The sequence below is a fragment of the Dermochelys coriacea genome, chromosome 2 (genome assembly GCF_009764565.3).
Source record: "Dermochelys coriacea isolate rDerCor1 chromosome 2, rDerCor1.pri.v4, whole genome shotgun sequence".
NCBI classification, from domain to species: domain Eukaryota; kingdom Metazoa; phylum Chordata; order Testudines; family Dermochelyidae; genus Dermochelys; species Dermochelys coriacea.
The window spans coordinates 234,130,466-234,144,257 of record NC_050069.1 but is presented as its reverse complement, the minus strand read 5'-3'; the positions used below and the strand labels follow the sequence as shown (position 1 = coordinate 234,144,257).

Below are 13,792 nucleotides of genomic sequence, written 5' to 3'. Positions count from 1 at the left end.
CTGCCCACTTCTTTTAACCATTTTTAAAACAATCTTTGGTCAAGAAACATTATTTAATTTACTGTCAACATCTCAAACCATCTTTTCCTTTCCAAGGAAAATAATTAAGGCTATACAGATGACATTTTGATAATTCCTGGAGTATTCAGCTTTCCTTGACCCCAGTCAATTTGCTTAATGTTAAGCTTAGGTATAACAAGGAGACTGCATCCATTGTGTTGATTGATCTCCTTCTGGGGTGGATGAAGATAGCGGACATATGATGATTCTTTAGATCTTTCTGCCATCTTCAGTGCTGTGGAAAATAAGGTGTTGTTGACATACCAGCAGACCCTATCAGGAGTAGACAGAGTAATTCAAGTGCCTCCATTTCTTTCCAAAAGATGCCAGAATGTAATATTGGACAATAGCTCATCTGCCCAGATGACTCTCTCATTCAGGGTTTCTCAGACTCCCATTGTCACCCATCCTATTCAATGTTTATGAGGCCCCATATAGTTCAGAGATGGCAAACAGTAGCCAAACAGCAAACAGGATGCTGCAAAATAGACAGAAGTAAGGATATATATTTTGTACTTTAGGATTACGCACAGTGTCACTCTTACAAAATCCATCACAGAATCCTGAACATCCACACAGAGCTACAGTGAAAGAATTTTGAAGAAGTCACAAAGTAAACTGCATGAAATTCAATTTATCTTCCTTGAGGATGAAAAGATAAGCCAGCCCTCCTTCAATTTGAACTTTTGAACAATTTGCTTTTGGAAATTTGCACAGCTTGGACTGAAGTAGCTAAATTATGGTAAAAACAGCTTTAGGTTTAATGTAGTTTGTCCGTGGAGCAGGGTAAAAAACAGTTTTATCTGACACTGCTATCAGTTGGGGGATGAGGGTCCTAAAACTTATCAACATTATTAATTAACAGGAAGAAGAGATTTCAAATATGTTTATATCTGAAACTTCCCCCAAAGCTATTTTCCCCAATAACAAAAAAGATCTCTTAATTTAAGTGGTTAGTGATTTGTTTGTTTTTAAATTCCATCTGTTAAAGTTTTATATCTATTGTATAAGAGGATTAATGTATTCCTGAGTATACAGTAACAGTGAGATGTAGGCACTTCTTGCACAACATGTCAGCAGTCATGCACAGATTGCATTCTACTACCTGCCTTCTCATATATTAATGCTAACTGAAAATGCAACATAGCAGTAAAGAAACTCAGACAGGGAAAGCTGCTGACTCAAAAGAGCTGGCATGTGACATTCCTTACAGATTTAGGAGATCCCTGCTCTAACCCTTTAAAACACGATGACATAAAAACATTGCATTATTAGCTGGCTTTCTACCAAGCAGCTGCATGTGAGATGTCTTGGTGAAAAGCTGACATGAGGAATGCTGTGTAACAGCATTCCTCATCATCATTCAGCTGGATCAGATTTCAAACAACTTCTACTTTAATTCAGTAGAACAACAAGCCTCAGTATCAATCTTAAGTTCACAGACAAAAATAGTGATACAGAAAATTACTGTAAAACACTCATTCCAACAATATCAAAACATTTCTAAACAGTTTTAAAAAGTAGTAAACAACACACTTTCTTTAAAAAAAAAAAAAAAAAAAAAAAAAAAAAAAAAAAAAAAAAAAAAAAAAAAAAAAAAAAAAACCTTAACATTTGGATAAGTACCTGATACCATAAGACGATATAAATATGAAAGTTAGAGGATGACCTAAACTTTAGCCATTTTTACTTCTAATACTTGTGTGGTCCTTTCTTTTGAATGGATTAAAAAAAATTACAGAATTTCAGTCAATCCAATTAACAACATTTCACTGTATTCAAACTGACCAACTCTAATGCTCAAAACCCCAAATGACACCTCCCAGCTCACTGATGATAGCTATCCTGAAAAAGAGTATTTGCTTCTTATTTTCAATGTAAAAAAATAACGAGGAGTCCGGTGGCACCTTTAAGACTAACAGATTTATTTGGGCATAAGATTTTGTGGGTAAATCTGAAGAAATGGGTTTTCTGCCCACGAAAGTTTATGCCCAAATAAATCTGTTAGTCTTACAGGTGCCCCCAGACTCCTCCTTGTTTTTGTGGATACAGACTAACACAGCTACCCTTCTGATACTTGTTTTCAATATGTCAGGTTTCAGAGTAGGCTTGAATAAAGACTGGGAGTGGATGTGTCATTACACAAAGTAAAACTATTTCCCCATATTTATTCCACCACCCCTTTCCCCCCCCTCGTTCCTCACACATTCTTGTCAACTGCTGGAAATGGCCCACCTTGATTATCACTACAAAAGATTTCCTTCCCCCCGCCCTCGGCTCTCCTGCTGGTAATAGCTCACCTGATCACTCGTTACAGTGTGTATGGTAACACCCATTGTTTCATGTTCTCTGTGTATATAAAATCTCCCCACTGTATTTTTCACTACATGCATCTGATGAAGTGAGCTGAAGCTCATGAACGCTTATGCTCAAATAAATTTGTTAGTCTCCAAGGTGCCACAAGTACTCCTTTTCTTTTCGTTTTCAATATGTTTCTCTAAGAAATATAATCTTATACAAACATAATAAAAACACATATACAGGAAGACAAAGATATTACTAGAAAGTTTATTAAGTCTTGTAATAGCCTTCAAATATTTGAAACAGAAAAAAATTAATAAAGCTATCAGGGGTTCTGATGATTTTATAACCCATTTAAATCTCACTCATGTACTTTACTTTTCACAGAATATGCCTTGATGAACATAAAAAGCAAGGAATTCTGGCACTACTCACAGTGATTATTCCATCTAATATATGGAGTCTTATTTTCTACTCAAGCCTAATTTTCTATTTTTAATATTAAATATCACTAAGAAATCAAAGGCCATTTAGTAGTGTTTATTAAATTGCATTTTTTTGGGAAAGGTTTTATAGCAAAACAATATTAACTTGCAATGTCCTGCAAACCCCGTAATATGAATAATTACTTTTTGTTTAAAAGACCATAAACAATCCAATATTTAATCCAATATTTATAGGACAGCATCAAACACATTAGGTAGTCAAATAAATATAATGTTCCACCGTTCACATATTCATAACTTTAAAACCTTACACTTTATTCCTATGGTTTCTGAATGCATGAAGGTGGTCAAGACTGGTATGTCCAACTATTCTTCCTAAGCAGGTTACCTGCATGTTTCTAATACAGCTGTAGAAACGGGGTGAATGATGATCAACTATGGTCCCTACTATACATGGAAATTGCCTAGATGTTTTTAAGAGTCAATATGGATAAAGGTGGGCCAAACTATGTAGTTTTTACTCTGCCCCGACTCAGACAAAAAGATAAAACAAAACTTACTAAAAATCAAAAAAGTTTGTTTGAGGTAAGATTTCAAGAATTGGCCCTTTCAAGCAGCTGGTGTAAGCATTTTTTAAACGGTTCATTAAAACAGTTTGAGCCAAGAGTTTTCAATAATTGTATTAATAAAAAGTTTTGCCACATCCACATTTGCCAACACAATTGTGTTACCTAAAGCCACTTTCCACATCAGTTCTTGAAAGCCACTTCAGAATGTTTTTCCTGCACTGAAGAAGCCCATGGCAGCAGCCATAGAATCCATAATGTATGGAATGGGAGAAATGCCTGCTTCTTGTCTAAACCAGAATTTCTACCACTGGTGGAGCTGTGCTGATGCAGAAACTCCTTAAAAAAATTCCCAGTGCAAACACAACTTTCCTGTATAGGCAGGTCACAATTAGCATTCAATATTAATACTTCTTTAAGGCCAATGTACATTTCCAAAACTTCTCCAGAAATCATGTTATAACAATGATGTCACAGTGTAGATGAGACCAAATCATATTATAACCATGTTCTGAAACCACATCACAGCCCATGGGCTCTAAGTTCTTGTTTACAACAAGCTTATTCCTCTAAAATTTCCCAGTCACCACCATTGATTCAGCTCTACTGAGAATAGTCCTGGTGTAGACAATGCTAAGTGCAGCCCAGCGGGAGCCCACACCCCAACCCCCTCCCGGAGCCAGCACTCCATACCCCCACCTGCACTCCGAACCCCTTGCCCCAGCCATGAATATGCATATTCTTTTTACCATACCTGTAACCTTAGCAAATCAAGACATTTCCACACAAACTTCATTCTAATCAGCTCCAGTTGTACCCAGATATCAATTCAACTAAAAACAAATATTAACAGTCATGCTGAGAGGACCCCGTTAGAATCAGGGTCCAACTGTGCTAAGTGCTAAAGGTGCAGGTTACATATCTACCTCAGCCCCAACTCCATCTCCTTGCTTATGGTCCATCTACTCTGATACAGTTACATCAGAGGATCACAAACACAGAATATTCCTATCAGCATACATTTTGGAAAACAGATAATGTACAGTAACTCCTCACTTAAAGTTGTAGTTATGTTCCTTAAAAATGCTACTTTAAAGTGAAACGCTGTTAAGCGAATCAATTTCCCCATAAGAATGAATGTAAATAGGAAGGTTTAGGTTCCAGGGAAAAATGTGTGTATATTTGTGTGTGTATATAAATTTAAACAAACACAGCAATGATGATTGTGAAGCTTGGTTGAAACAGTGGAGTCAGAAGGTGGGATATTTCCCAGGGAATGCTTTACTGCTAAAAAATGAACTAGCACTCAGCTGAGCCCTCAAGGATTAATACATTATCGTTAATGTAGCCTCACACTCTGCAAGGCAGCACCAATGAAGGGAGTAGACACAGCATGGCAGAGAGAGACAGAGACACACACCATGTGTGTGCGAGTCAGTGTGAGAGAGAGAGAGACACCGTGTGTGTGAGAGAAAGAGACGGGCATTGCCCCTTTAAGTACATTGCCTTTTTAAGTAGATCAGCAAGTTGAGACAGCAGCTGCTGCAAGCAAGCTCCCTCCATCCGGAATCCTGTCATGTCCCCCTGCTCTGTGGAGATGGGATACAGGAACAGGCGACAGGAGCTGGGGGATGGGAACACCCTGACATTAGCACCCCTCTTCTCCACCCTCCCCTGCACAGCAAACAGGAGGCTCCTGGGAGAAGCTCCAAAGCAGAGGGCTGGAGCAGCACACGGCAGTGAGGGGAGGGACAGCTGAACTTCCCGGCAATTGATAGCCTGCTGGGCGGCTACCACACAGGGAACTTAGGGGAGCTAATGAGGGGCTGCCAGCCCACCTTGGTTCCAAGCCCCCACCAGCTAGTTTCAACGGGCTGCTCTTACTGCAAGCAGTGGACAAAGCAGGTGGTTGCCAAACAATGTTATAAAGGAGCATTATGCAATTTTAAACGAGCATGTTCTCTAACTGATCAGCAACGTAACCACGAAATAATATTAACTGGGACGACGTTAAGGAAGGATTTACTGTACTGGACTCTGATTCATAGCTATTCCAATATAATGAGAAAGTATTGCTTCTGAAGTGTCTAGAAGAGAAAATCAGAGGTGAGACAAGGTATATCACGCTGTCACATTGCTGAAAGAAAAGGTCTTATTTTGGACACTGATCATTTTGAAATGAGGGTAGTGGTTACAGATGTGTAACCACATAATGGTAGTTGATGGTATTTCTAGTATAAGCTAGAGCCAAAATCATGCAACTCAATATTCAGGTATCTAACAGCTCTGACCCTTTGTATATCTAGTGTATCTGCAGTAGATTAAAAGGGTTTGCGGTCCATGTTGAGATTGCCAGAGAGGTAGAGGGCTGGTCATTAAAGCACAATCAAAGTCAAGATTGTTTGTGGAACTTTAAAAAAATAACTAAAATGTTCAAGTATTTAATCATATTTACAACCTTATAACTATTTTAGTTTCAGATATGCAAATTACTACATATAATTACAATGAGTAAATCATTAAAAATACACATGTTAAAATACAGCAAGAGGTATAAATTAATAACAAAGGGACACTGACAGTTTGCATTAAAGTAGATCTAAAAGCATTCGTTTTTCCCATCAAAACTCATTGGAAATCATGTTTCAAAGTTCATGTAAGGGACAGTAGAGTCCTGTATTTTTTTTTTATTTATTTAACACTTTGTTGACTCTTGATTCCATAATAGACATTTACCAGACCTTAACAAGAGCTCTGAAATATATTCATTTTCCATGCTTTCTAATGGGAAAGAATATTTTCAGTGCTATTTTTCCCCTTCATAGGGGCTTTCCTGAGAAGCAAGTAGCAAGGCTGCATTGTGTAGAACACTGCAATGGAGTTCACTACCACAAGCAGTGTAATTTGAAAGAGAGAATGGATAACAAATCCATCAATACGGCCATTCCCCCAACATCCCAAAGAAAAATAATCTTATAATTCAAGCATTGGACTAGGACTCAGAAGTTCTGCCTTGATTCCCCATATTTAAAATTGAATAGTTTCATAAAATTTAAAAACCAGAAGGGACCATTAGATTATCTACCCTGACCTTCGGGATACCACAGACCGCTAAATTTTACCCAGTTACCCCTACACTGAACCAAATAACTTGGGTTAAACTAAAGCATTTCAGTCCTCAGAAGACTAAATTGTGTGCTACAAGTAGCGAACAGGAGAAATTAGGTGCCACCAACGCCCGAAGAATCTGCAATGTCATGGAACTGATTAGGTGACATATGCCCAGATGACCCTAGCAAGCAATCTAGACACTATGCTACAGAGGAGCTGAAAACCTCCAAGGTCCCTGTCAATCTGAGCTGAGAGAAAATTGCTTCCCACCTCTAAACCTAGCACTCCATTTGGCCCTGAGCATGTGAGCAAGACACACCAGCCAAGCTTCTGAGAAAGAGAATTCACTGTATCATCTCGTAGCACTGGTCTACCCTGCCCTTTGTCACCAGCTGTAGCCAAATTCTGATGCCAGGGGGGAACAGAAGCCAACTGTGAATTTGGAAAAAAATTCCTTCCTGACCCCTGGTGATGAACTGATTGATGCCGGAGACCTGATTATAGTCATTGTCATAACACAGAGCTGTTAACGTTATTATCATAGTAAGGGCAATGCAGAACTTGATGTTCTCCCTGTGGCCCATGAAAGAAGGTAATAAACAAAGGGATTCAGAGATTCACATTCAAAGTCCAGAAGGGACCACCACAATCATCTAACCCAAACCTGCCACAGACACAGGCCATAGAATTTATCTCAGAAACTAGATTAAAGCACGTGGATTAGAAAAATATGAAATCTCACTTTAAAGACTCCAAACAATGGTGACTCCACAATCTCCCATGTAAGCTATTCTAATTTTTAAATCACACTCACTGCTAGGAAATTGCATCTTATTTCAAGGCTGAATTTGTCCAACTTCAACTTCCAGACACTGGATCTTGCTAGGTCTTTGTCAGCCAGGTTGAAAAGCTTCCCACTGTCAGATATTTTTTTTCCATATGTAAGTACCCATGCACAGCGATTAAATCACCTCAACCTTCTCTTCCATGAACAGAATAGGCTGAGCTCCTAAAACTCTCAAAAGCTTGTTTTCTAGACTCCGGGTCACTTCTGCAGCTGTCCTTTGAACTCTCACCACTATTTCCACATGCTTCTTGAAACATGGACACCAGAACTGGGCTCAGTATTCTAGCAGTAATCTTACCGATGTGGTGTTTAGAGACAAGGTAACTTCCCTACTTCTACTTATGTCAAGGTTCCTTCCCCAGTCTGAACTCTAGGGTACAGATGTGGGGACCTCCATGAAAACCTCCTAATCTTATTTTTACCAGCTTAGGTTAAAACTTCCCCAAGGTACAAACTATTTTACGTTTTGCCCTTGGATTTTATTGCTGCCACCACCAAGTGTCTAACAAATATATAACAGGGAAAGAGCCCGCTTGGAAACGTCTTTCTCCCCAAAATCCTCCCCAAAGCCTACACCTGCTTTCCTGGGGAAGGTATGATGAAAATCCTCACCAATTTGCATAGGTGAACACAGACCCAAACCCTGGGATCTTAAGAACAATGAAAAAGCAATCAGGTTCTTAAAAGAAGAATTTTAGTTAAAGAAAAAGTAAAAGAATCACCTCTGTAAAATCAGGATGGTAAATACCTTACAGGGTAATCAGATTCAAAACACAGAGAATCCCTCTAGGCAAAACCTTAAGTTACAAAAAGACACAAAAACAGGAATATACATTCCATTCAGCACAGCTTATTTTATCAGCCATTTAAACAAAACAGAATCTAACGCCTAACTAGCTAGATTACTTACTAAGTTCTAAGACTCCATTCCTTTTCTGTTCCTAGCAAAAGCATCACACAGAGAGAACCTTTGTTTCTCCCCCTCTCCAGCTTTGAAAGCATCTTGTCTCCCCATTGGTCATTTTGGTCAGGCGTCAGCGAGGTTATCCTAGCTTCTTAACCCTTTACAGGTGAAAGGGGTTTTCCTCTGACCAGGAGGATTTTAAAGGTGTTTACCCTTCCCTTTATATTTATGACAACTTAATATTCCCCTTCTTATACATCTGAGGATTGCATTAGCCACTTTGACAGCACTGCATTGAAAGCTCATGTTGCTGTGGTCGTAAGTCCTTCCCAGAGTCTCTGCTTGCCAAAACAATCTCCCTTGTTGTAGGTACAGCCTGCATTCTTTGTTCCCAGGTGTATTACTTGGCATTTGACTATATTAAAATGCATTTTGTTAGACTGTGACTATTTAATCAAGTGACTGAGATCACCATCAGTAACCTGTCTTCATTATTTACTATCCCATCAATCCTTACCTACAAATTTTACCAGCAACGATTTTATACTGTCTAGGTTATTGATAAAAATATGGAATAGTGTTGAGCCACAAACTGATCCCTGATGGACCCTGCTAGAAACAGCCCCACTAACTGATGTCTCATTATTAGCAACTATATTTTGAATTCTGTAAGTGAGCTAATTTTTAATCCACCTAATGTGTACTATGTAGTTCCATATAATGCAAGGATTTTTAGTCAAAATGTCATTTGGTACTTGGTCAAATGCCTTGGGGACATCCAAATAAACTATATCAACATAGTTTGTCAACCAGACCCATAATCTTGTCAAAAAAGACCACAAGTTTGTTTGTCAAGACTTACCTTTCATTAAACCATGTTGACTGGCAGATTTTTAGCCTATAATTCTTTGTAGATACTATTCCATTGTTTTGTCAGGGATCTATAGTTCCCTAAGGGGTCATCCCTTTTAAAATGAGGATACTACTACTTCCCTACCTCTGAGGGTTGTTTAAGGCTGAATTCCTTAGTGTATCAGAATTGCTCATATACTATGTTGATGAATGCCTCAGTAAATCCTATTAAAAACAAGATACGTACACAAACTGGGATACAGGACCCACCCCAGAACACAAATCCTCAGCACGCAACAGGGGCTGAGCCTCTGAATGGGTCCCCAAAATCTTACTCATCCATCCCCTTTCCACACCAGAATTTGACCAGTCCTACTAAATCTGAACCTCTTACAGCCACATATGTGGGGGCAGGATTTGGCCCTTGATTAATGTATCAAAAAAAGACAGGCATTTCTAAAAATGCTTGAAACATTCTTTTATATCCACATAGTAGTAAAGATTTAATAAAGACAAATACTCACTTAAGATTTCCTTTAATGATACTACCCACTAAGAGCTCAGAATTGATAATGCACGGAACAACATAACGAGCAGATGTGAAGGTGGTAAATCACCACTGCGTCTTTTCGATCTCTAATTTCTGTGTTGCAGAACCTATTTGTAAATATGCATGAAAACTATTATCTGAAACATGCATCAGTGTATTTAGCCTGACCTACAACTTCGGAAGTCCCTGACTTTCCACGCCTGAAAATGGGCTGATGCACTCACAAAAGTAGCTTCCAATGACTGTTCATCTTCTAAAATGAATATGTAATTTACCCTTTATCCTAAAGGATCTCATGATTAGAATCTTCTGTATTACAATAGAATTTCTTCCTTCAGTCAGAAATTTGACTTTTTAAATAGAGCTAATAAAATATACAGTGAACTGATTACGTTTTCTGATTGAAGTTCAACCTAAAGTGGACAACTACAGCCCGTTATACTTTACTGTAAAATAAATATTAGTTTCTAATGCAGTCTTAGTCAGCTATTGTGTTAAAACAGTTGCTCTTTTTGCTAGCAGGTAATATGATCTTTGTATTATTTCAGTTTACAGTACAGTTTTCCTTTTATTAAGCAAAAATTAAAAGAAATAAAAATGCAACTCACCCCCATTATCTGTTCTCTTTAAAGCACCATCCTTATGAGGGCATAATTCACATCTCTAGGGAAAAGCCAAAACAAAACGAAGAATTGGAATGATTAGAACATTATAAGAGAAACCATACAGATTATACAAAAGTATCATCGTAATTGTCTTCTACAATTGACAGATTACAGTTTGAGAAGCAAGTGGATACACATTTCCATTAAACAATGCTAAGGATGTATTCATATTACAGAGCTCTTACATAATGAAGCTGCTAATTTCTGATACATTTGAAACCATGGCACTGTACTCGCTTAAATAGGAAAAAGTTACTTGTAATTCTACTTCTCTCTAGAGAGCTTTCAGAATTCTCATTTCATTCCCTAGAAAGACAGACCAACCTCCAAGGATTTGAGAGGGAGGGGCTAATTCCAAAGGAACCAGGATGTAATCCAAGACAGTGTGAGATATTTGCTTCCACCAGAATCTCGGGGCCCATTGAAGTCAGGGATACAACGAATACAGCTGCAGACATAAGACTCAACATTCATAGCATGGTCCCAGCAGTCACCTGCTACCTCTTGCTTCTCCCTCCTGATATGACTGACGTCTTGTATCCTGTTCCAAGACAGTAAGCTTTGAATGGTGATATACTTGGCATCAGTAGAGCATGGCCAGTTCACCTGTGTCCCAGAGACAACAATATTCTTCCTGACCATCAGCTTGCTCTCACTCAGATGGCTGATCATAGTAAGGTGATGGAGGAGCCTACAACACTGACAGTTCCTCTGAAGCAGGGTGTCAAGCTCATTTAAGGTTTCAGAGTAGCAGCCGTGTTAGTCTGTATTCGCAAAAAGAAAAAGAGTACTTGTGGCACCTTAGAGACTAACAAATTTATTAGAGCATAAGCTTTCGTGAGCTACAGCTCACTTCATCGGATGCATTTGGTGGAAAAAACAGAGGAGAGATTTATATACACACACACAGAAAACATGAAACAATGGGTTTATCATACACACTGTAAGGAGAGTGATCACTTAAGATAAGTCATCACCAGCAGCAGGGGGCGGGGAAGGAGGAAAACCTTTCATGGTGACAAGCAAGGTAGGCTAATTCCAGCAGTTAACAAGAATATCTGAGGAACACCTCCCACTGTTCCTACATCAGTTGTAACTACATCAGTTACACTCAGTTCACATTTTTGAAGGGTTTATATGCAATTAAAAATGCTTTTTTTTTTTAATTAAAACAAATTCTGCAGAATTTGTATAGGTCATGTAGACCCCAAAAATACACTTATGGGTGGTATGTTTGACAGACACCTGCTCTCCAGGCATCAAACACTAGCTGCATTAGGGTCCCTCAATGTGGGAGTACACTGGGGTCAAAACCAATCTTCAACACACTAAAGGAGCTAATTCCACAGCATGTGGGCAATCTTGGCACAATAAGCACTCTGACTGCAAATAGCTCTGAAAAATCTTGACACAAGCCCAAATTAGCACTGAAAGTAATTACTACAGCTTCAGAGATTAACAGGCTTGACTTGCCTAGATCCCCAAATGTATACCACCACTGAAGCCTCTCAGAGCAATTTCCCAATCCTAAACACATATAGAGAAGGGATACAAAGAGGCTTCAAGTGCTAATGTGCATAAAGTTATTAAATGCTTCAGCATGGGCCAGTCAGAGAGCAGTTTGCTTTCTCTCTGTGCCCCCTGGTATTGCCAAATACCACTAGCCCTGACTTCAAGCATCAGTACCTGTACTTGGCAAAACCATTGGCAGGAACGACACGGGATGCTTCAGTGGAGGTGGTGAAGCTACATCAGTGGACACAGGGCGGAAAACTGATGTCTGCACTACTTGCATCAGTGCATACCCAAATCCCTCCAGAGGTGAAGCCAACTCAGGCTTTCCTCTTTCAAAACACTCTGATCTGATCTGAAGCTGAGATCAACGGAATCTCTAGAGTAAAGTTGCCTCAAGGAACACCTGAAAGCATCCCATAGCACACCTGCTATTTGAGACAGTATCTACCCCAAACACTCCTTTCACAGGACACATGGAAGAAAATGCAACACATGCCTTTTCATAATAGGCATACCTCTGGGGTTAACGACGCATATTTTGTCACTCTGAAAGGACATAAAACCCTCAGTGCCTGAAACAGACCTGCACCACAAAAATGTAGGTTACTTACTTGTAAATGGTTTCAGAGTAGCAGCCGTGTTAGTCTGTATTCGCAAAAAGAAAAGGAGTACTTGTGGCACCTTAGAGACTAACAAATTTATTTGAGCATAAGCTTTTGTGAGCTACAGCTCACTTCATCAGATGCATTCAGTGGAAAATACAGTGGGGAGATTTATATACATAGAAAACATGAAACAATGGTTGTTACCATACACACTGTAACCAGAGTGATCACTTAAGGTGAGCTATTACCAGCAGGAGAGCCGGGGGTGGGGTGGGGGGGAGAGGGAACCTTTTGTAGTGATAATCAAGGTGGACCATTTCCAGCAGTTGACACCTTTAGGTCTGTAGTCGAGTGACCAGAGAGACTGAAGTGTTCTCCAACTGGTTTTTGAATGTTATAATTCTTGACGTCTGATTTGTGTCCATTTCTTCTTTTATGTAGAGACCGTCCAGTTTGACCAATGTACATGGCAGAGGGGCACTGCTGGCCCATGATGACATATATCACATTGGTAGATGTGCAAAAAGAAAAGGAGTACTTGTGGCACCCTAGAAACTAACTAATTTATTTGAGCATAAGCTCAATGTGATATATGCCATCATGTGCCAGCAATGCCCCTCTGCCATGTACACTGGTCAAACTGGACAGCCTCTACGTAAAAGAAGAAATGGACACAAATCAGACGTCAAGAATTATAACATTCAAAAACCAGTTGGAGAACACTTCAGTCTCTCTGGTCACTCGATTACAGACCTAAAAGTGGCTATCCTTCAACAAAAAAGCTTCAAAAACAGACTCCAACGAGAGACTGCTGAATTGGAATTAATTTGCAAACTGGATACAATTAACTTAGGCTTGAATAGAGACTGGGAGTGGATGGGTCATTACACAAAGTAAAACTATTTCCCATGTTTATCCTCCCCCCTCACCGTTCCTCAGACGTTCTTGTCAACTGCTGGAAATGGCCCACTTTGATCATCACTACAAAAGGTCCCCCCACCCCATCCCCCTGCTCTCCTGCTGGTAATAGCTCACCTTAAGTGATCACTCTCGTTACAGTGTGTATGTTAACACCCATTGTTTCATGTTCTCTATGTATATAAATCTCCCCACTGTATTTTCTACTGAATGCATCCGATGAAGTGAGCTGTAGCTCACGAAAGCTTATGCTCAAATAAATTTGTTAGTCTCTAAGGTGCCACAAGTACTCCTTTTCTTTTTACTTGTAACTGGTGGTTCCTTCAGGAGATGTGGTCTATAACTGTTTTCCATATGTGAGTATGCACCATGCACCTGAGACTGGAAAATCTTGCAACTAGTGTCCATTGGTCCATGGCTGCACCCTGGCTCTCCCCGTATGCATCACTGAG

General features: G+C 39.3%; 1 protein-coding gene across 18 annotated transcripts in view; it reads right to left on the bottom strand.

Annotated features, from left to right (window-relative positions):
• Positions 1-13,792, bottom strand: part of MLLT10 (MLLT10 histone lysine methyltransferase DOT1L cofactor) — a 232,649-nt gene that overhangs the window by 171,304 nt on the left and 47,553 nt on the right. For 17 of the 18 annotated variants that reach the window (XM_043509429.1, XM_038390658.2, XM_043509425.1 and 14 more), the window contains one exon: positions 10,246-10,300. In XM_043509429.1, coding sequence (XP_043365364.1) covers positions 10,246-10,300 — 55 coding nt within the window. Of the gene's footprint in view, positions 1-9,611; positions 9,631-10,245; positions 10,301-13,792 lie in introns of those variants that run through there. The other variant, XM_043509435.1, reaches the window with a different exon arrangement.